At 45.8% G+C, this 23,758-nt stretch overlaps 1 protein-coding gene across 2 annotated transcripts in view; it reads left to right on the forward strand.

The window, feature by feature from the left end:
- The first annotated feature begins 248 nt into the window (after positions 1-248).
- LOC141162038 (multidrug resistance-associated protein 1-like) overlaps positions 249-23,758 on the forward strand; it is a 122,548-nt gene continuing 99,038 nt past the window's right edge. The window contains exons 1-3 of one of the 2 annotated variants that reach the window (XM_073647685.1): positions 249-366; positions 3,379-3,684; positions 7,857-8,033. In XM_073647685.1, the coding sequence (XP_073503786.1) occupies positions 3,643-3,684; positions 7,857-8,033 (219 nt within the window). In that variant the 5' untranslated portion in view covers positions 249-366; positions 3,379-3,642. Of the gene's footprint in view, positions 367-3,378; positions 3,685-6,979; positions 7,115-7,856; positions 8,034-23,758 lie in introns of those variants that run through there. The other variant, XM_073647686.1, reaches the window with a different exon arrangement.

Below are 23,758 nucleotides of genomic sequence, written 5' to 3' on the forward strand. Positions count from 1 at the left end.
CTGTACTATACCTGTACTTAGCCTTTATATCCTCTATCGTACACACACTATTCCTCTATACCGTACTGTAAATATACTATCCTCCTCCATACTATACCTGTACTAGCCTCCTCTATACCGTACTGTACATGTACCCGGCCTAGCCATACGTTATGGAGAGAGGAGGCAGTATCTCTGGCTGTAGTTATGTGACCTGCCCTGTCTCCCTGTATATGGCGAACAATATGGCTGCTCCTCCCTCCTGTCATGCTGTGCTGTCACCTCCCAGCTCTCACTTCCCTCCTCTCCCTCCTACTGGCAGCAGCTGTATGACTTGTGTAGTAGTGTACTGATAGAGGTGGATCCTGTCACACCGCGCTCCAGACAGTATGTATATCCTTATTATACGTGTTACTGACGTGTGCTCCTGTGTATCACTGCCTGTGACTGGTGTAATGTCCGCCAGGAAACTTCTACCTCTGGTGCTGCGACAACTACACCTGCTGTAGATTATGTAGTGCGTTTGTTTTGAGGACATGTCTTGGCGGTGAGACATGTGCAAGGAAATCTCACAATGGACCAGTCATCACTTATCACACGACCACAATGTGGCTGTGCCCTCATGTCGCCGGTCTATGGACTTTTTTTGGCATATGTCTCACCAGACCCTTTGGGTTTTTTTGTTTTTTTTCTGTTGTCCTTTTCTCACCTTTTTGCAGTATGCTCGACGGACACGTTAAACCTATATATTAAAAATGGATAATCTTTAATCCATCCGAAAGGAAGTAGGTTGGGTGTATATGGGATTCTAATATAGATTCTAGATTGTGAACCCCAATGGGGACAGTGCCGATAAAGTCTGTAAAGCGCTGTGGAATTTATTTTAGTATCTGTTTTTATCATTATGAATAGGAAATAGGATTTTTCTGCACATCAATACTTATTTCAGTGGTTAGGGCTCATTCACACATCAGTTTTTACGTGCGACAGTTTAATCAGTTTCTTTTAATTTTCATCAGTTTGGTCTAATTTTTATCACTTTTTCTCATGTGAAAAGAAAATTCCCCTGCCATCTCCTATTAATAAGATGAAAATCAGACCATAATCTGATATTTGAGTGCTATCCGATTTTTTTTTTTTTTTTTTTTCCCCCCGGACCCATCGACTTTCATTGACTTTAATTGAATATTCAGATTAAGATTGGACATGTATCTGCGATTTTGTGCAGAACACAAAAAAAATCACGGACATGTGAATGATTCCGTTCACTATTAAAGATTATAGATAACATCTGTGAAAAACATGAATAGCACTTGTACGACAAAACTTGATGTGTGAATGAGCCCTTGAGAGTAGATTTTTGGCATTTTATGGAAAAATGTTATTCTGGAAGGACACTTTATTTATCAAGACTGAGTATCCTCCGGCATATGATATTTATTACCTATCCATCAATATCAGATCAGTAGGGGTTCGATACTCAGTTCATCCACCAGTCAGCTGCTAGCAGCTTCGGCAACAGCCAGATGTATAAATTGAGCAGAATTATAGATTTAACAAGGACCTTTCACTAAATGTGTCATGTTGAACTACACATGATTTAATAGTGGCTGCACGATAAAACACGTTTTTTTGTGGGTTTTTTTTTTAAGTGTCGCCTCTCCGTTGTTGAGTCTGGAGATATTAGCAATTGAAGTATGTGGCACCTAATGAGTTAACTTTTGTGAAGTGGAAGTTGTTGTTATCAGATCACTGGAGGCATGTACTGCTTCCTATATAAGTTGCTTAATAATAAGCAGGCAGCAACACTCAAAGAAAAGAAGAACATGCCCCATCATATCTTACAGCAGTTTTTTCAGTGTTTGAGATGTAATAATACAGCTCTGATATCCTGGTCTAACCTCCTACATGATTAGAAAGTTCTGGGATTAAAGTATAGAAGACTCTAACACCTTTCTGATAACATCCTGGCAATTTGTGTGGGGGAAGGGGAAGTGCAGCTGAGAGTAGCTGTGTCACATTACAAGCCCTTCTATCAGCTCTCCTCCTCTCAGAACACTGTTACCTCTGCAGTATTTCCCCTCCCCCACACTGTCTGTCCAGAGATGTCAGTAATACCCCTTATGTCTACTATGCTCACAGCAACCTGTAATCACTCTGCAATGAGAACAGAGCAGGCTACTCCTGTATGAGACATATGACAACCTGTTCTGCTCATTTATTGACCTATCTAAAAGGTGTTGGTCATCTGTGCTCTATTTCCAGCACTTTCTAATCATGCAGAAGATTAGACCAGGCGATCAGGACTAGCTGTCATACATCTCCTACATTGAGAACCCTGCTCTAAGGTGTGGGTGGGGGTGTGTTCTTTCTCCAGTGTGTTTACCACCTGCTTATGATTGGTCCACATAATACTGAGAGAAGTACACGCCCCCAGTGAAAACCATCTGATAACACTTACTTGGACTTAACAAAAGTTAACTCATTAGGTGCCAAATACTTTGATTACTAATATCTCCACAATAAAGAAGCGAAAATGGAAAAAAAAAATGATTGTGCTCTTCAGCCACTATTACATCTTGTGTCAGATCATCATGAAAAATTTGGTAAAAGCAGAGCCACTGAGCTCAGTGCTAAAACTACAACACAGATACATGAGCATAGGCAGAGAACCGGCACTGGATCCAGTTAAGGTGAGTACGATCTGATTTTGTTATCTTACATGAGTGCGATCATTTAGAGACCACTTTTTAAAAAATGGAAAAATCCTTTAAAGCTACTGCAATTGGGCAGGTCTTGTCTCTTATTGTCAGGCACAGCCAGGACCCTGGGGAGAAGACAGAAGTGGATTATTATTGCCTGCCTTCTCCACTGCTGCTATTTTTTTCCAATCTCTTACAGTATTTGCCATTATGAAATATGATCTTGAAACTAATTAATAGGCGTTATATTGTAGAGTCTTTATTATTTTACTCAGATCTAATTATATAATTACTTCCGCTGCAGTTTCACATAATCTCATAAGACTCCCAAAGTCACTGCATAGCCCAGTCCTATGGTACCTGAATATTATTCATTGCCTCTGCCATGATCCTTTGTACTAATGGACCCCTTGGCTTAGTGTCCTTGAAAATCGTGCAGAAAAAAAAATTATGGATGTGTTTAGCCATTTATTGTACATAGGATTATTATGAGATTATAATATCCAAAATTCATATAAAAAATGTAAATTAAATTATAGTCCGTATGAGATCAGACAATCCGAATAAATCCATGAATGTATAGTTCAGTGCAATGAAAAATCCCCGACCTGTAAAGACTTTTCTTGCCAAGTCTTCCTCTCCTACATCTGGTACAGTGGTTATTCCAGTGAATAGTTACGGTATGTCTTTCTTGCAGGGTGTGATTGGCAGAGCTCGTCTGGTTAATGGACTGAGAAGGAAATGTCACTAATGCACTTGAACAATGAAAGGAAGATCTTGGAATGTTGGAAAGTCTGAAATCGAGGCAACAGCATAGAATAGTTCTCCGAGAACCAGAAAGCATCACATCTCTCAGTCCGAAACATGGTATTTGGTCTCGTGCTCAGTTTTTGGACTTTGTAGAACTTTGGATACCTTCACTTTGGATAATCTTATAGTTCCTAATATACCTCCTGCCATTATGAAGTGGCTCTGTAAACTCGAAGAGTCTGAAAAATTTTGGGTAAGCGTTTTATTTTTACAGATAATGTTCAGTTCATAAAATGCTATATTTTATAAGTTACCTAGGCTTCTTTACTATGTTTGTGAAAGGATCTATGTTTTCCTATGCACTTACATGAAATTCCCCTTTTGGTCCCAAAGATTATATGAGGAAATATTATTGGACAATGAGTAGGTCCCTTTCACTTCTGCAGAGGATCTGTTCTCTTTTGGCCTTCTTCTTGCATCGTTGATTTTCCTGCAGCTGTGACGCACCCTACATCCATTTGGCTGCTGCATCCAATCACTGTCTTCATTGATGGAATCTTGAAAACTGGCAGGTTTCGGAGTTGTCTTGAAGAAACTTTCTTCAAGCAGTGGTACAGGAAAGAATCTGCATCTTTCAAGAAAACCATGATTTTTATGTAGGACAATGCATAACGCCTAATTCCTCACGGTGAAGGAGAACCGCCATCTCTCTGACCAGTGTCTTGGAGGCTTTGGTTGGTGCTGCCCAAAAAGTTGATTGTCAACAGATTAAGAAACTGATAGACTCCATGGATGGAGCTTATGGCTGTTACTGGCGGCTATATTGGGAACTGATATTTTTTGGAAATCTCAGAAATGTATTTTGTACATGTTGAGTTGTTGGTGATTATTCTCACTTTAACTGATGAAAATAAACAACTGAAATTGAAAAATTTCAGTTTTTTTCATTTAGTTGCATAATAATTCTGCACACAGAGATGTTCTCCTAAGAGAGACAAAACCTCATTGTTACTTTCTTAAATATTCAGGTTTATTAGCCTCTTGGATTTACCAACAGTTCTTCAGTTGTTCAATAATAGAATTAATCATCAAAAATACAAATTGCCTAATAATTCTGCACAGTGTGTAGGTTTATGATAACTTTCTAGCTCAGGAATAGATTCTCTTTAAAGGGTTATCACAAGGATCTACATCCTCTCCCTTGTCGGACCTTGATGGACATACGTTATCTGTACTTTCCATGGAACTATGTAGGATAAGCTCCTTCGACATAGTGTTTTACATTACTTGTTTGTTTTTGTAGTTTTTTTATTAAATGTGGCTGTTACAGTAAGTGTAGGGAGTAGTCTTCCCTGGAGATAGTCCATTGTTAGTGACTCAATGTGTGCAAAATTCTTCAGGAAATGTGTGATTGCTTATAGGGCAGCATGGTGGCTCAGTGGTTAGCATTGCAGCACTGGGGTCCTGGGTTCAAAGCCCACCAAGGACAACATCTGCAAGGAGTTTGTATGTTCTCTCCATAGTTTTTTGGGGTCTCTCCGGTTTCCTCCCACACTCCAAAGACTTACTGATAGGGAATGAAGATTGTGAGCCCCAATGGGGACAGTGATGATAATGTCTGTAAAGGGCTGTGGAGTTAATGGTGGTATATAATTGAGTGAAATAAATAACTAAAAATACTATCTCTGCAATATGAAAAAAAAAAAGACATGTCTCCATGATTTTTTGGCACACGCACTGTGCGCTAAAGCTCACTTTCGTGGACAGCCCTCATAGACGTTAATGGGAATGTGTTCTGTTGGTGAAATCCACAGGTAGAGCACGTACATGAAACATGGATGTCTGAATCTGTCCTAAATCATAGCTTTTCGCAATTTTGTCTAGAAGTAGTATTCTAGCCATTCATTGTAATTGTAATGCACACGCCCGGACTGACTGGCGTGTGCGTGTTTATGTAGTGATTCCACTGTGCCATGAACCGGAGAGTGCCTGGAGGGGCGTAACTAAGTATCTGCCCGATCCGACCAAGGTCGCACGATGGCATACGACGCCAGTGCACCAGGGAGGAACCGAGCAGAGGAACCAGGGTCTACTCCAGGTCAGACTCCGGACACGGCTGTTGACCCACACCGGGGAATACAGGAACAGGCAGACTAGAGCACAGGCTGGGTAGGGTCCAGTACAGACTGGGAGACAAATTCGAAACCGCAGACGCGGTAGACAGAGCTGAGCAAAGCGAAAACCGCAGACGCGGTGGACAGAGCTGAGCAAAGCGAAAACCGCAGACGCGGTGGACAGAGCTGAGCAAAGCGAAAACCGCAGACGCGGTGGACAGAGCTGAGCAAAGCGAAAACCGCAGACGCGGTGGACAGAGCTGAGCAAAGCGAAAACCGCAGACGCGGTGGACAGAGCTGAGCAAAGCGAAAACCGCAGACGCGGTGGACAGAGCTGAGCAAAGCGAAAACCGCAGACGCGGTGGACAGAGCTGAGCAAAGCGAAAACCGCAGACGCGGTGGACAGAGCTGAGCAAAGCGAAAACCGCAGACGCGGTGGACAGAGCTGAGCAAAGCGAAAACCGCAGACGCGGTGGACAGAGCTGAGCAAAGCGAAAACCGCAGACGCGGTGGACAGAGCTGAGCAAAGTGAAAACCGCAGACGCGGTGGACAGAGCTGAGCAAAGCGAAAACCGCAGACGCGGTGGACAGAGCTGAGCAAAGCGAAAACCGCAGACGCGGTGGACAGAGCTGAGCAAAGCGAAAACCGCAGACGCGGTGGACAGAGCTGAGCAAAGCGAAAACCGCAGACGCGGTGGACAGAGCTGAGCAAAGCGAAAACCGCAGACGCGGCGGACAGAGCTGAGCAAAGCGAAAACCGCAGACGCGGCGGACAGAGCTGAGCAAAGCGAAAACCGCAGACGCGGCGGACAGAGCTGAGCAAAGCGAAAACCGCAGACGCGGCGGACAGAGCTGAGCAAAGCGAAAACCGCAGACGCGGAGGGAACAGGGCTCTGTTCACACGGAACAGACTAGAAGGGAAGGCAGAACCACATACCCACAGGGTACTTGCAGAGAAGTAGCGAGTGGACCACAAACTCACAAACGGAAGTACAGTGACAACGAGCAGGAGTAGGTACGAGTTCAGACTCTGCAGAAAAAGGAAAGGAACGGACATAGAGAAAAAACAGGTAAAAGATAGGAGAGAGTTCAGACTGGAACTGAGTGTACGGAGGAGACCGACACTGCAGCGGGATACAGGAGCGGGTCTGGGAATACGGCCCCCAGAGAGGCGGGACGAACAGGCAAGGAATGAGTACAGACTGCAGGTTAAAGTACACAGATAGGACACAGTACAGACATGGGAACAGATACTGCAAGACAGGTAACATAGACAGGATCTGGCATGTCAGAGACCAAAGCCAACTGACAGGGCAAGATGCTCAGGCATGGGTTAATTGGGGCAGCTCTTTTAAATACCAGGTGACAGACAGCAATAGGCTGAGGACGCACAAGGGGTGTGCCTGCAGCAGGTACAAAAAGCAGGAGGTGATCGGGCGCCGCCCTTAAGCAGCAGACACAGAAGCAAACAGACAGCATGGAGGGAAGCCAGAGAGACATTCTGGACTGGAGATCAAGTGCGCGCTCTTGCACAGTGGGAGATGGACCACTATGCAAGGACGCCGCCAGGTATGTTACAGTAATACTTTAATATTGGTTTATAGACTGTATTTGTTTAGCTTAAACCATAAAACAGGACTGTGATAATGACAGGGAACAAGTCTAACAATCGTTCCCCAGACACAACCTACCGTATGTCATTGCTATGGTGAATGGTTAACTGATAGCTATGTTGTATACAGTCAGCAGCTCCTCACCAGACAGGAGCCGGAGATAATTAAAGGCTGTATTCTGGGGATTTGCAGGCACTATGTGACAGATTTAGGCCTCATTCAAAAAAAAAAAAAGACATGTCCGATTTTCATCCAAGTCATGGGTCAAGCTCCTTCGTTCAAGTGAAAGATTCGGACAGCACTCTGATGACCTCCTTGTTGCACCCTAGTGCTGGCCACTTTTCATGTTAGTCTGATTAGAGAAGCTTGAGAAACCTCCATCACTTTTTGTGCATTAAAAAAAAAAAACTGCTCAAACACTGATTTTTGAGGAGTTTTTGAACTGGAAACTTCAAATCGTCCTCCAAATCTCAAAACTTTGAGTTTCTTTTTGGCAAAAAGACTGTGTGCATTTAGACTTAAAATGGACACATTGACCAAACAATGATGAAAGTCGGTCTATTTTTTTCACATAGGAGAAAAAGAATTGGACATCCCAAGGAATGTTTTATACTAGTGATCGATGCCACTAAACCACAATTATTAATAATCTGAACTATCACTACTTGATGTAATATATTAGTTGTTTGTTCTTGCAGGATGTAAACCAGACTTGGCACACAGATAATCCTGACTTCTCCTGGTGTTTCCATAATACCATCCTTTACTGGATACCCTGTTTTTACCTATTTGCCTGTTCACCATTTTACATCCTCTATCTACGAAGACATGGACGAGGCTACATCAGGCTGTCTCTACTCAGCAAAGCAAAGACTGTAAGTAGTATAAACTGCCATGCAGCTGTGTGGGGTCATCTCACTGCTGGGTTTATTCCCCCATCATGTAATAATGTACACCAGGTTTATTATCTGCCTTTCCATATTGTTTTGAAAACTTTCAGAAATGGGGTGCGGCTAATACATTTAGGAAAGAATGCCAATTTTTATGAGTGTCCTTGGATATTTAGCCATTTTTCTATGCAATAATAAAGTGTGAACAAGGCAAAGAAAAATATAACATCAGCTCACCCTGTTCAGGTTTCATTCCATCTGATAAGGGTGCTGTGCACGGGCTGATTCCCAGGTGAAAATGATCAACCACAATTGAAATTACTATAAAAGAATTTATTAGTAAGTATTAAAATATCAAAAGGGGAAAAAAATAAAAGCATTAGGCCTACGCGTTTCGAGCTCTAAGGATCGTAATCATAGAAATGCATAGGCCTAGTGTGTTTTATTTTTTTTCCATTTGATATTTTAATACTTACTAATAAAAATATTACTTATAGTCCTTTCCATTGTAGTTGCTGGAAGTCTTCCTGCCATCTAAATAATAAAGTATAAAGGTGTACATACCGTATATATATCATATAGGTTTTCAATTGTTCCTTCATTTTTGGATCGATATTCTTTATATACATCTGATTTAAAGAGGTTTATCGTTATGGCTGTGGAATATTGTTAACTATTTTTTGTTTGAGGGTGAATCTTATTTTCAGTTAGTCGGTGCTACCACGGGCGCTAAACATTCACCTTCGTTTGCTAATATTTTGGATGCCATCTGGGAAGAGTAATATATTTTTTCCACTGCTAATCTACTTTTTTGAACATGTAGTGTGGTGTGGCCGCTATATAGATGACTATTATCATTTGGTCTGGCAGTGAGGCGGCCGTGCCCCACTTCATTGATTGATTGATTATATTAATAACTAGATGGTGGCCCGATTCTAACGCATCGGGTATTCTAGAATATGTATGCAGCAGACCGGGCGCAATCAGCAGAACGTTGTTTAAATTTGGCGCCAAAATCGCTGATTGGTCGCGGCCGGCAACCGCGACTAATCAGCAAAACGGTGTTTAAATTTGGCGACAAGATCGGTGATTGGTCACGGGTGGCGGCCGTGACTAATCAGCGAACTGTGTTAGTGAGGACCGGAGAGCTTGTTTAAATTTGGCGATAAAATCGACCAATCAGCAGAGCGTTGTTTAAATTTGGCGGCAATCTCGCTGATTGGTCTCGGGCGGCCGGGACCAATGAGCAGAGCGGTGTTTAAATTTGGCGCCAAAATCGCTGATTGGTAGCGGTTGCCGGCGGCCGCGACCAATCAGCAGAGCGGCGTTTAAATTTGCCGCCCATCTCGCTGATTGGTCGCGGCTGGCCACCGAAACCAATCAGCGTCGTATTAGTGTGGGCCCGGGAGCAGCGCTGCTTGTGCGGCTCCGTATTAGCGAGGACCGGGGAGCGGCGCTGCCTGTGCGGCTCCTTCTGCTGCGAGAAGCCGGGAGATGAGCGGCTGCTCACAGCAGAAGCATCCCGACCGGCGGCGCCGCTCCCCGGTCCTCCGTTCACACTTGCTGTCGGGAGATCAGCGGGCCAAGCCGCTGATCTTCCGACGTTAGCCGCATGGAGGTCAGCGGCGCCGGTCGGGGTAGTTGTGCTGCTAGCGCCGCTCATCTTCCCGCTGCATCGCCGCTGACCTCTGTCCGCCAGATGAGCCACTAACGGCCGCCATCTTTTTTCAGAAATCCCGCAGCGCTGATTGGCCGCTGCCGGACCTATGAGCGACGCGGGATTTCCAGGACAGACAGAAAGACAGACAGACAGGATAAGACGATTATATATATATAGATAATTTGTACAATTTCAAATTTACTCATAACTGGCAAAAAAATGATATTCAATTTTTTTATTTGTTATGATCATCTAATATTATTACTAATAAAATTGATACGTGTACTGATTGCAAATCCATTACGGGTAATACTACTCTAAGTTTCAAAAGAGCTTTATTAACGTTTTAACATTGTTTTTAACATGAAACATACAGGAAGGTCAAAATGTGTAAGCCCCAGTCATGGGGACTGTGTAATGAAGGAGGGGGAAGGGAAAGACATAAGTGAAAAGGGGGGGAATGGGGAGGGATAGAAAATATATTGGTAAATATCATTAGCCTACATCCAATACATCTTATTTTAGGAATACAAATCAAAAAGTAGAATTAACATATAATACATTGGGTATATTATGATGCACTAGATGCATATACAGGGTGGTCAAAAAGTAGGTGGACAGAAAGTGTAATAAGGTTATGAAGGGGGAGATTGATCAAACACTAAATTGCAGCCGCCTGTCTGGATCATGCTCCAATAAACCATGAATTAGACGTGGACGATAAGCTTTCCACCCAATAGATTTCAGAAGCTCGTAAAATTCCCAATTCCAAAGAGGCTCTTCTGTGGACTTTTTTGGACTCTGAACAAATGTTTCAGCAGCAAGTTGTTTATTATCTTCTGTACAGACTGTTTTTGGTCGACCAGTTTTTGGAGCATTAAGGATTGAGCCAGTGGCATTGAATTTGTCACGAATGCAGTAAATGGTTTGTCTCTTTGGGGCTTGAGTACCAAATGTTTCAACCCAATTTGCTCTAACGATTTCAGCATTTTGAGATTTCCAATACTCTGTTAAAATCCATTTTCTTTGATCTGTATTTAAATTATTTGCCATTATGTGTTATCTGAATTATCTGAAAAGAAAACAGATTTGGGGGAGATCTATCTGTGAAAACTAGATCTGTGAAACTGGCTCAGTTACCCTTAGCAACCAATCAGATTCCTCCTTCCATTTTCCAAAGAGTCTGTGAGGAATGAAAAGTGGAATCTGATTGGTTGCTAAGGGCAACTGAGCCAGTTTCACTTTACACCATGTTTGATAAATCTCCCCCTTCATAACCTTATTACACTTTCTGTCCACCTACTTTTGGACCACCCTGTATATATGAACTTCTGAGACCTAGGTTCATGACACTCCAAAAGTATCATTTAAGGTATCCCTTTTGGAGAATTAATTTGTGCCCCCAGAAATTGCACCAATGATAAAATTTATAAACTAGAGGAGAGTGCTATTTGTTCACAATTGCGGGACAGGAAATACCCAGAATAGACATTAACACGTGTTAAAAATAGAAGAAAACTATTAAAAAATAAACCACTCCCTTCTTCAAATGTTAATAAACCAATTTTTATCAACACCTTTAGCATGGAATTTTTCACAAATTAAAACTGTTAGAACCTTGCTCTTAGGTTTTTTCCTTTGCTGGTCACATGACCTTGTTGGCCTATTTAATCCTGCTCCGCCCTTCTGGCTTTGCTGGACTTCATTGTATAACTACTTTCTAGCTAGCCTGTGCTCTGTATCTAACTCTGTTAGTTTGCTTGGTCTACGGACCTCAGTGTTCTATATATTTTGTTTGTTTGTCTGTCTGCTACTATTTCTGTTAGGAGGTGTCCCTTTTTCCTCCCAGTCCTTAGTACTTGTAGGGATTCCTTCCCCACATCTATAGGTCTCCGTACAGACTAGCTTAGGACTTTAGCAGGTCTGATCGCAGGATCAGGTCCCCTGTTACATCGTAGGGATAAAGCTGAGTTCTATCGTAGGGACAGATCTCCTCTCTTTCCTTAGCTCTGGTAGCAGAACATAACAGTAAGTCCAGCCTGCAAATTCTCTAAGGAAAGATTTTTCTGTTCCATCATGGTGTCGGTTCAGGATTTGGCTCATCGCCTGCAGGGACTCTCTCTGGAGGTGGCCGAGCTCCGTCAGCACGTGAGTAACTGTCCTGGAGCACATTTCTTGGAGCCTAAGGTATGTTTGCCGGATTTATTTTTTGGTGAACACCGAGAATTTTTTTCATTTAAAAATGCTTGCTTATTGTATTTTCGTTTGAGACCCAAGTCCTCTGGCGATGAATCCCAGCGCATAGGGTTCATAATGTCACTTTTGCGCAAAGAGCCTCAGGAGTGGGCCTTTTCTTTGCAACCTAGTGATACATGCTTCAGATCAGTGGATAGTTTTTTTTCTGCTTTGGGGCTATTATATGATGATCCTGACCGTGTCGCATCAGCTGAGACTGAGTTGAGACGTTTGAAACAGGGATCAGGTAATGTGGAAAAATATTGTACTCATTTCCGTCGTTGGTCTACTCAAACAGGGTGGAACGATTCTGCTCTGAAAAGTCTATTTCTTGCTGGGCTCAATGAAAGGGTTAAAGACCTGCTAATTGCTTATCCTACACCTGAAGATTTGCAACAGGCTATGCAATTAGCTATACGGGTGGATAGGAGACTGCGTGCAAGGGTTAATGAGAGCAAATCCTCTGCTATGTCAGTTTCTGGTTATGAGAATGTGTGTACTAACAGTAGTCAACCGATGGAGATTGGATCAGTGGCACCTCGCTCTCAAGAAAAAGATCGCAGATTTTTTGAAGGCTTGTGTTTCTATTGCGGAAAATCTGGTCATTTGATTAAAGGCTGTGAGCTTCGTATGAAGAAAGAAAAAAAAATGGTCAGTCATGCCCGTATTGCCTGTTTAAATTCCAAGGGTGTATTTTTAGCTGCTTCCACGATTTCTCAGGAAAAATTAATGGAATTTCGGGTGTTTGTTGATTGTGGGTCTACTCTGAATGTAATTGATGGGGGATTCTTGGAAAGACTCAATTTAAAACCCGAACCTTTATCATCCCCCATTGCTGTGGTTTCTGTGGATGGTTCCCCTTTGAAGAATATTACTCTCAAGGTCTGTGAATTTCCTCTCACTATTAATGGTGTTCACCATGAGAAATTGGATTTGGTAGTTTTGAATAACTTGCCTTCTCCAGTAATATTGGGATTGCCCTGGTTAAAATTTCACAATCCTGTACTGGATTGGTCTACCAGTGAAATTAAATCCTGGAGCCATAAATGTTATGACAAGTGTTGTAACGGGCGTATTGCAGCTTTGGATAGGGGAGAATTGCCTGTTCCTATTCAGGATTTTTGGAGAGTTTTTTCTGAGAAGGAATCGCAGGTTTTGCCTCCCCATAGAGACTATGATTGTTCTATTGAATTTGTCCCTGGAGCGACTCTTCCTAAAAGTCGTTTATTTAACCTTACTATTCCTGAGAGGAAAGCTTTGGAGGAATACATACAGACAAGTTTGGCCGCCGGTCACATTAGGCCCTCTAAGTCTCCTGTGGCGGTTGGATTTTTTTTTGTAAAAAAAAAAAGGACGGCGGTTTACGTCCTTGTCTGGATTTTCGTGAGATTAACAAAATTACTGTACCCAATCCTTACCCACTGCCATTGATTCCTGATCTGTTTAACCAGTTAATGGGGGCCAAGTGGTTCTCTAAAATTGACCTTAAGGGGGCATACAATCTGTTGCACATGAAGGAGGGTGACGAATGGAAGACTGCTTTTAACACTCCTGTGGGTCATTTTGAGAATCTGGTTATGCCTTTTGGTCTTACTAATGCTCCTGCATTTTTTCAGAATCTTATTAATGACATCCTTAGACCTTTGATCGGCAAAAATGTGGTTGTGTATTTGGATGACATTTTGATTTATTCGCCGGATCTGGAGTCTCATTGGCGGAGCGTACGTGAGGTATTACAGTTGTTAATGGACAATTCGCTTTTTGCTAAGCTGGAGAAATGTGAGTTCGCTGTACAGAGAATTAGTTTTTTGGGTTACATTATCTCCAGCGAAGGTTTTGAGATGGACCCGGTTAAAGTTCAAGCTGTACAGGAATGGCCTAGGCCTATTGGTTTGAAATCGATACAGAGGTTTTTAGGTTTCGCCAATTATTACAGAAAATTCATAAAAAATTTTTCTAGTATTGTCAAACCTCTGACCGATCTCACCAGGAAAGGTGCTGATGCGGTTCAGTGGTCTTCTGAGGCCATTGAAGCTTTTGTGTATCTCAAGGAGAGGTTCACCTCTGCTCCCATCCTTATGCAGCCTGATGTGACTAAGCCGTTTTTGGTTGAGGTTGATGCTTCCTCTGTGGGGGTTGGCGCAGTATTGTCTCAGGATAACGGGGATGGATTACATCCCTGTGCCTTTTTTTCAAAAAAATTTTCGGAGACTGAACTGAATTACGATATTGGTAATCGGGAATTATTGGCTATTAAACTCGCATTTGAACACTGGCGCCACTTCTTGGAAGGTGCGGAATTTCCCGTTCAGGTTCTTACGGATCATAAAAATCTGATATATCTTGATGCTGCCAAGCGCCTGAATGCCCGTCAGGCTAGGTGGGCACTGTTTTTCTCGCGGTTTAATTTCTCCGTTACTTACATCCCTGGTACTAAGAATGTTAAGGCGGATGCCTTGTCTCGCAGTTTTTCTCCCATAGTCGGTGCTGAGAAAGAGGAGAACATTTTACAAGAAGGTGTTGTGATAGCTGCTTTGGACTCCGTTTTGGAAGATGAGATTCTTAAAGCACAGGAGAATGCCCCATCTAACACTCCTCATGGGAGGTTGTTTGTGCCTGGGACCTTTAGGAGAGATTTGTTTGTTGAGTGTCACGAATCTCGGTTGGCAGGTCATCCCGGAATCTCTGAGACCAAGAGACTGGTGGGTCGCAGTTTTTGGTGGCCTGGATGGCAGAAGGAAGTCATTAAGTGGGTGCGTCAATGTACTATATGTGCTAGATCTAAGTCCTCACATACTCCTGCTGCGGGGTTGCTTTGTCCTTTGGAGGTTCCTAGTGCTCCTTGGACACATTTGGCTATGGACTTTATAACTGACCTTCCCCCCTCTGAGGGTTTTACTGTCATCTGGGTGGTCGTGGACCGTTTTAGCAAGATGTGTCACTTGGTTCCCTTCGTCAAACTGCCCTGCGCTAAAACTCTCGCTAAGGCCTTTGTCAAGGAAATTGTCAGACTTCATGGCGTTCCTACTGACATTGTTTCTGATAGGGGTCCTCAGTTCGTGGCTCGTTTTTGGCGTGCCTTTTGTGACAGGTTGGGAGTTCATTTGTCGTTCTCGTCCGGATATCATCTTGAATCTAATGGCCAGACAGAAAGGAAAAACCAGGATGTTGAGCAGTTCTTGCGTTGTTTTGTGGCAGACAATCAAGAGGGGTGGTCTGAGTTTCTGCCACTTGCTGAATTTGCTCTGAACAATCATACATCTTCTTCTGCTGGTTGTTCGCCTTTTTTTGTTCTGGGAGACATCCGTCGTTTGGGTCGTTCTCCAAGTTGGGATCTGCCGTGCCTGAGGAGGAGAATTTTTCCGGTGATTTGGAGAGAGTTTGGACGGATGTGCGTGGTAATCTTCAGGAGGCCAACAGAAAATCTAAAGACTACTTTGATAGGAAACGACAGGAGGTTTTGTTCGCTGTTGGTGACATGGTTTGGTTTTCCTCTAGGAATCTGCGGTTGAGGATTCCTTCTAAGAAATTGGGTCCCAAGTTTGTAGGGCCCTTTAAGGTGCTTCAGGTTGTCAACCAATCTGCTGTTAGGTTGGAGGTTCCTACCTCCTGGAGAATTAATCCGGTATTTCATGTCTCTCTGTTAAAAAAAGCTGTTGTGTCGGATGGTGACGCCTCTGCCTCTGTTCCTCTGGTGGTGGAGGACGGGGAATATGAAATTTCTCGCATCCTTAACTCTAGACGGTATAGAGGTAGTTTGCAGTATCTGGTGGCCTGGAAAGGTTTCGGACCCGAGGATAACTCTTGGGTGAGGTCAGATGATGTTTCCGCTTCCAGACTTATCAGAGCGTTTCACAGGAGATTTCCTGATAAGCCTGGTCCTAGGGGATCCGGAGGATCCTCTTAGAAGGGGGGGTACTGTTAGAACCTTGCTCTTAGGTTTTTTCCTTTGCTGGTCACATGACCTTGTTGGCCTATTTAATCCTGCTCCGCCCTTCTGGCTTTGCTGGACTTCATTGTATAACTACTTTCTAGCTAGCCTGTGCTCTGTATCTAACTCTGTTAGTTTGCTTGGTCTACGGACCTCAGTGTTCTATATATTTTGTTTGTTTGTCTGTCTGCTACTATTTCTGTTAGGAGGTGTCCCTTTTTCCTCCCAGTCCTTAGTACTTGTAGGGATTCCTTCCCCATATCTATAGGTCTCCGTACAGACTAGCTTAGGACTTTAGCAGGTCTGATCGCAGGATCAGGTCCCCTGTTACATCGTAGGGATAAAGCTGAGTTCTATCGTAGGGACAGATCTCCTCTCTTTCCTTAGCTCTGGTAGCAGAACATAACAAAAACCTTATTAGCAAATATCTCCCAATTCTTTCACAGGATGATAAACTGCATCCGATCATTTGTGATGGATGTGGTTTTTCGGTCAAAACAGCCCCCACATTAGGTAATATTTTATCACTGAGCATGATTAAAAACACTAATAAATATAAGCATAATCCAACATGGCTCAATTTATAGTGGTTTTTACAAATGTGGAACATGAAGGTGTTCATATTGTAGATATTTAGTAAAAATGAAAAATTCTAGTAAACTATAAATGCGGTTATCAATATAGTTATGAGTTTCTAAATTAAAATAATACATTAATTGTAACGCCACTCGTGGTATATCGTATTCATTGTAGTTTTTGCTGTTTAGTTATTTTATGTTGGATGTACCACAAGAAAACTTAAAGAATATGGGAACACATCAGAGATTCCAGCGATTCAAAAACGACTTATCCCTCAAACGCCTCCAAACATTTTAACCAGGTTCATTCAGGCGACCGCACACACTTTTTTCTTTTTGTGCCCTGGAAAGGGTTAAAAAGCCCACTAGAGGAGGAGAGCCTTATTAAACAGGGAGATGTGTTGGATCCTTAAGCTCACACCCTATGGCCTTAAGAAATCAGATTTAATTCTTAATTATTAATTAATATGTTACATATAATTTGTTAAAGTTATATCTCTTTGTTAAATGTACTTTGGTTTTAGTTAATTTTATGAGAACATCTCATTTATGTTTTTACATCACTTTTGTACTCCTTGGTTTGTTGATTTAATTAGATCAGTCATTCCTATCTTTGTTTCTCATCTGTGTTCAGTTGAGCATTGACAAAGGACCATGTAGGTCAGAAACACGTTGCCTAGAAGTGAGAGTGTGTGTTTGTGTGTGTTTTTTTTTTCCCCCCATCCCTTTTCATAACATTTTGTGCCACTGTGTCCACCATTGTTGTTACAGCTTTTAGTTTGGATTTAATAAAGCATTTTGATCTATATCTATCTATTTATCTATCTATCTATCTATCTATATACACACTGCTCAAAAAAATAAAGAGAACACTTAAACAACAGAATTTAACTCTAAGTAAATCAAACTTCTGTGAAATCAAACTGTCCACTTAGGAAGCAACGCTGATTGACAATCAATTTCACATGCTGTTGTGCAAATGGAATAGACAATAGATGGAAATTATTGGCAATTATCATGACACCCTCAATAAAGGAGTGGTTCTGCAGGTGGGGACCACAGACCACATCTCAGTATTGTTAGGGGTCCGGGTGGTGGAACCTCTGTGCTTCAGTGCAAGGAGGGACCAGAAGGGTGTGACTAAGTGCCTACTCGGCCTGACCAAGGTCGCAAGGCTGCTCAATCGACTCCGTGAACCAGGTAGGGCCCGAGCAGGGGGACCAGGTGCCACTCTGGGATCGATCTTGTGTGAGAGCAGGTGACTCCCACGGGTCAGATGGCAGGAACTGACCGGTACAGCGGATGAGCATGGCAGGAAGGCTGACGGGTGGTCCGGGTAGATAAGCAGGCTGGTTAGGCAGATAGCCTGACGGGTGCTCCGGGTAGGCAAGCTGGCGGGCACGACAGGTAACAGGTGCTCCAGGTAGGCTGGCTGGCGGGCACGGCTGTAGACAGACTGGCGGGCAGAACTATAGACAGACTGGCGGACTGGACTGTAGACAGCCTGGCGAGCAGGACTAACAGGCAGCAGGACCTGAGGGCTAAAGCAAGTGTTAGCACACAGAACAACAACCTTGCACAGGCACCTCCATTTTGGAGGAGGTGCCTTTTATATAGGGGCAATCCTCCGGCCATTGGCCGGGGACTCTATAGGATTGTGTCCGCGGCCCCTTTAAGAGGGAGGGAGCGCGCGCGCGCCCTAAGCACAGAGCCCAGGAAGCTGCGCGCGGTGCGCTCTACAGCTGCAGGGAATCGGGAGGACGCTGGACCGCGGCGGTGAGGAGAACGGTGTCTCTGCCCGGGAGGAGGCAGAGACGCTGATGCTACAGTACCTCCCCCCCCTTTACGCCCCCTCTTCCTAAGGCCCGCAAGAAATTTTTTAAGAAGATGAGGGGCATGAATGTTCTCACTGGGTTCTCAAGACCTCTCCTCAGGGCCAAACCCCTTCCAATCCACAAGAAAGAAAGTCTTTCCTCTTACCCTCTTGGTGGCCAAAATGTTTTCTACCTCAAAGATGTCCTCAGCAGAGACTGGAGCTGGGACGGTACCTGGATCGCCAGAGAAAGAATTAAGGACAACAAGTTTGAGGAGGGATACATGAAAGGAGTTGGGAATCCGTAAGGTGACCGGGTGTTTCTCCTTGTAAGCCACGGGATTGATTCGGTTAAGAACCTCGAACGGACCGATGAACCGCGGACCCAACTTATAGGAAGGTATCTTAAGATGAACATATTTGGAGGAAAGCCAGACCTCGTCTCCCGGACGGAATTGAGGCGGATCCAGAAGTCTCTTATCAGCATGCTTCTTCATCCTCTCTGAGGACTGAAGAAATGCAGATTTAGTGTCCTCCCAAATAGCTGAAAATTCGCTGACCAGAGACTCTGTGGCAGGATTGTCCACAGAAGAGGAGACGGGAAACGGAATCTGGGGGTGTTGACCGTAGACCACAAAGAACGGGGATTTGGAAGAAGACTCGCTCTCATGGTTATTATAGGAGAAGTCGCCCCAGGGTAGGAGCTCAACTCAATCGTTATGGTGAGTGTTGACAAAGTGCCGAAGAAAGCTGGTAAGGACCTGGTTGATACGTTCCACTTGACCATTGGACTGAGGATGATAAGCAGAGGAGAAATCCAAGGAGACCTCCAGCAGCTTACACATAGCTCTCCAGAAGCTCGAAGTGAACTGAACCCCGCGATCAGACACAGTGTAGAGGAGTAGGCCGTGGAGACGAAAAATGTGATGGATGAAGTCCTTAGCCAGCACTGATGCAGACGGGAGACCAGGTAGAGGGATAAAGTGGGCCATTTTAGAAAAGCGGTCAGCGACCACCCAAATGACAGTACAACCGGCAGAAACAGGGAGATCTGTAATGATGTCCATAGCAATGGGTTGCCAAGGAGCGGAAGGTATGGGAAGAGGAAGAAGACGGCTGGATAGAAGGTGTCTAGGAACCTTGTTACGGGCACAGGAGGAACAAGCCGCGATGAAGTCCGCAACATGCTTGGGTAGAGAAGGCCACCAGTAATGTCGAGCGATGAGCAGAAAGTTCTTCCTCTGGCCAGCATGACCGGCTAGTTTGGATGAATGGCCCCAGAGTAGAACCTTCTTACGATCCGGAACCCCTACAAAGGTCTTACCGGGTGGAAGGCGAAACAGGTCAAATGGAGCCACAGTCATTACTTTGGAGGGGTCGATGATATGTAAAGGCTCCTCCTCTTGGTCGGAAGACAGGAATGAGCAGGAAAGAGCGTCAGCTTTAATGTTCTTGTCCGCCGGGCAGTAATGCAGAGTGAAGCAGAACCGGGCAAAGAATAGAAACCACCTGGCCTGACGCGGATTTAATCTCTGGGCGTTCTGCAAATAAGCCAGGTTTTTGTGGTCAGTGTAGATGACCACCGGGTGCAGAGCCCCCTCCAGCAAGTAGCATCACTCTTCCAGCGCTAATTTAATGGCCAGCAGCTCACGATCTCCTATGGAGTAGTTGCGCTCGGACGAGGAGACGAGCTTGGAGAAGAAGCCGCAGGTTACCATTCTTCCGGACGAGGACTTCTGGGTGAGCACCGCTCTGGCACCGGAGGAGAATGCATCAACCTCCAGGAAGAACTGCCTGTTGCAATCCAGACGGTGTAGCACAGGAGTGGAGGAGAAGGCTTGTTTTAGGGAGACTAAGGCCTCCTCCGCTTCGGAAGACCATTCCCTGGGATTTGCTCCTTTACGGGTGAGCGCGGAGATGGGAGCAGTCTGGGAGGAGAAATGAGGAATGAAGAGGCAGTAGTAATTCACGAAGCCCAGGAATCGCTGAATCGCCTTCAACCCCTCCTGTCGGGGCCACTTCAAGACGGCAGAGACCTTCTCGGGATCCATCCGCAGACCAGTCTCGGAGATAATATAGCCCAGGAACGGTAGAGAGGTCTGCTCAAAGAGGCATTTCTTGAATTTGGCGTATTGGCCATTCTGCCGGAGCCTTAGCAAAACCTGACGAACATCCCTCCGGTGTGAGGGTAGATCCGGAGAGAAGACCAAGATATCGTCCAGGTACACCATCATGCAAGAATACAGGAGATCACGGAAGGTGTGCGTTAACCAGCTCCTGGAAGACTGCTGGAGCATTAGAGACCAAAGGACATTACGCGGTATTCGTAGTGACCGTCCCGGGTGTTGAATGCCGTCTTCCACTCGTCTCCCTGGCGGATCCGGACCAAATTGTACGCCCCACGAAGATCGAGCTTGGTGAAGACCTTCACGCCTTTGAGGCGGTCAAACAGGTCCGAGATGAGAGGCAGGGGGTACTTATTTTTGATGGTAATCTGGTTAAGACCCCTGTAATCAATACAGGGACGTAGAGAGCCGTCTTTCTTCTTGATGAAGAAGAATCCTGCTCCAGCCGGAGAGGGGGATTTCTGGATAAATCCCCTAGCAAGATTCTCCTCTATGTACTCAGACATGGCCCAGGTCTCAGCCAGTGACAAGGGGTAGATACGCCCACGGGGAGGAGATGCACTAGGTACCAGGTAGATGGGGCAATCATATGGCCTATGAGTGTCTCAGCTTCCTTCTTGTCGAAGATGTCCGCATAGGACCAGTAGGGTGCCGGCAGACCAGGTAAGTTAGTCGGAGTAGACGGGGGTCGAGCAGGACAAACTGGAACCAGACAGGACTCATGGCATTCCTGACCCCAACGGAGCATTTCACCAGATCTCCAATTCAGGACGGGCTCATGTCTTTGTAACCAGGGTAGACCAAGCAAGAGGGGATGAGAGAGACCGGACAGCACATGAAAGGAGATCTTCTCCGAGTGCAGCATTCCCACCTGAAGGGTTACAGGCTCTGTGACGAGCAAGATGGTCTCCGGAAAAAGCCTCCCATCCACAGAGGCAACCGCCAATGGTTCAGCCAGACGTACATTAGGAATCTGATACCGCTCCACAACAGCCTGTTGAATAAGATTCCCAGTGGCTCCGGAATCCAGATGGGCAATCTCGAAGAAGCGGGTCTCACCACTGGAAATAGAAACAGACAGAGTCAAGGACGGAGAGGATTTACTCTTACCTAGGACGACCGAGTGGTCCTAGACACTGGAGTTTCCCGGCTTCACCGGGCAGGAACGGATCAGATGTTCTTTACTGCCACAGTAGAAGCAACTCCCCTTGGCTCGGCGCGTTTCCTGGCGAAACTTGACCATCTTGGTTTGGTCAATTTGCATGGGCTCAGGCGAACATGCCCAGGGAATTGCTCATTGAGAGGCAGGCATTTGGAATACCAGAGCGAGCAGCGGAAATCTTCTCTCCCGGGTAGTGTCCTTGGCACGTTCCAGAAAACGGATGTCAGTCCGGGTAGCTAATGACACCAGGTCGTCCAGGATGGAAGGGATGTCATGACCGGCTAGCTCATCCTTGATCTGTCCAGAAAGACCCTCCCAGAAGGAGGACACCAGGGCCTCGTTGTTCCAGGCAAGCTCAGATGCGAGGGTTCGGAAATGTATGGCATACTGGCCCACGGTGAGACTCCCTTGTCGGAGACTGAGAAGTGAGGAGGCAGTAGACTATTTTCGTCCGGGCTCATCGAAGACCTTCCGGAAGGCAGTGAGGAAAGCCGGAAGATCGGACACCAGGGGATCCCTCCCACAGAGGGTTTAGCCATGCCAATGCATCCCCGGTGAGGTGAGACATGATGAAAGCCACCTTGGCCCTGTCGGAGGGGAACTGATGTGCCAGGAGTTCAAAGTGCAGCGTGCACTGATTTAGGAAGCCCCGACATAATACAGGGTCACCACCAAAATGTGGAGGCGCAGAGAGCCGGGGTCCAGAGCCGGGTGCCATGGCTCCAGTAGACTGAGGTGCCTCTTGGCTAGAGACAGATACAGACTGGGTGGACAGCGTGTCCAGGCAAGAGTTGACAGACGGCAGATAGGACAGGATAGTCTCCTGTTGGGATCTCTGACGTGAGACCTCCTGGTACAGGTCAGAGAGTGAAGGAGCCTGGGGGCCACCGGGTTCCTTGGCCTGTGCAAACTGTTACGGGTCCGGGTGGTGGAACCTCTGTGCTTCGGTGCAAGGAGGGACCAGAGGGGCGTGACTAAGTGCCTACTCGGCCTGACCAATGTCGCACGGGGGCTCAATCGACTCCGTGAACCAGGGAGGGACCGCGCCGGGGGACCAGGTGCCACTCTGGGACCGACCTTGTGTGAGAGCAGGTGACTCCCACGTGTCAGATGGCAGGAACTGACTGGTACAGCGGATGAGCATGGCAGGAAGGCTGACGGGTGGTCCGGGTAGATAAGCAGGCTGGTTCGGCAGATAGCCAGATGGGTGCTCCGGGAAGGCAAGCTGGCAGGCACGACAGGTAACAGGTAGGTGCTCCAGGTAGGCTGGCTGGCAGGCACCACAGGCAACAGACAGATGCTTCCAGGTAAGCAGGCTGGTGGGCAGAACTATAGACAGACTGGCGGACTGGACTGACAGGCAGCGGGACCTGGGGGCTGAAGCAAGTGTTAGCACACAGAACAACAACCTTGCACAAGCACCTCCATTTTGGAGGAGGTGCCTTTTATATAGGGGCAGTCCTCCAGCCATTGGCCGGGGACTCTATAGGACGGCGCGCGCCGCCCCTTTAAGAGGGAGGGAGCGCGCGCCCTAAGCACAGAGCCTGGGAAGGTGCGCACGGTGTGCGCTACAGCAGCAGAGGAGCGGGAGGACACCGGACCTGGCCCGCGGCGGTGAGGGGAACCGCATCTCTGCCTGGCAGGGGGCACAGACGCCGATGCTGCAAGTACCAATGCTTTCTGGCTGATGTTTTGTTCACTTTTGAATGTTGGTTGTGCTTTCACACTCATGGTAGCATGAGACGGACTCTACAACCCACAGAAGTTGCTCAGGTTTTACAGTTCATCCAGGATGGCACATCAATGCGAGCTGTGGCAAGAAGGTTTGCTGTGTCTGTCAGCGTAGTGTCCAGAGGCTGAAGACGCTACCAGGAAACTGGCCAGTACACCAGGAGACGTGGAGCGGGCCGTAGGAGGGCAACAACCCAGCAGCAGAACCGCTACCTCCGCCTTTGCGCAAGGAGGAACTGGAGGAGCACTGCCAGAGCCCTGCAAAATGACCTCCAGCAGGCCACAAATGTGCATGTGTCTGCACAAACAGTTAGAAACCGACTCCATGAGGGGGGTATGAGGGCCCGACGTCCACAGATGGGGGTTGTGCTCACAGCCCAACACCGTGCAGGACGCTTGGCATTTGCCACAGAACACCAGGATTGGCAAAGTCGCCACTGGCGCCCTGTGCTCTTCACAGATGAAGGCAGGTTC

This window comes from Phyllobates terribilis, unplaced genomic scaffold, assembly GCF_046119375.1.
Source record: "Phyllobates terribilis strain yellow unplaced genomic scaffold, ASM4611937v1 Scaffold_9__5_contigs__length_417890890, whole genome shotgun sequence".
Classification (NCBI taxonomy): domain Eukaryota; kingdom Metazoa; phylum Chordata; class Amphibia; order Anura; family Dendrobatidae; genus Phyllobates; species Phyllobates terribilis.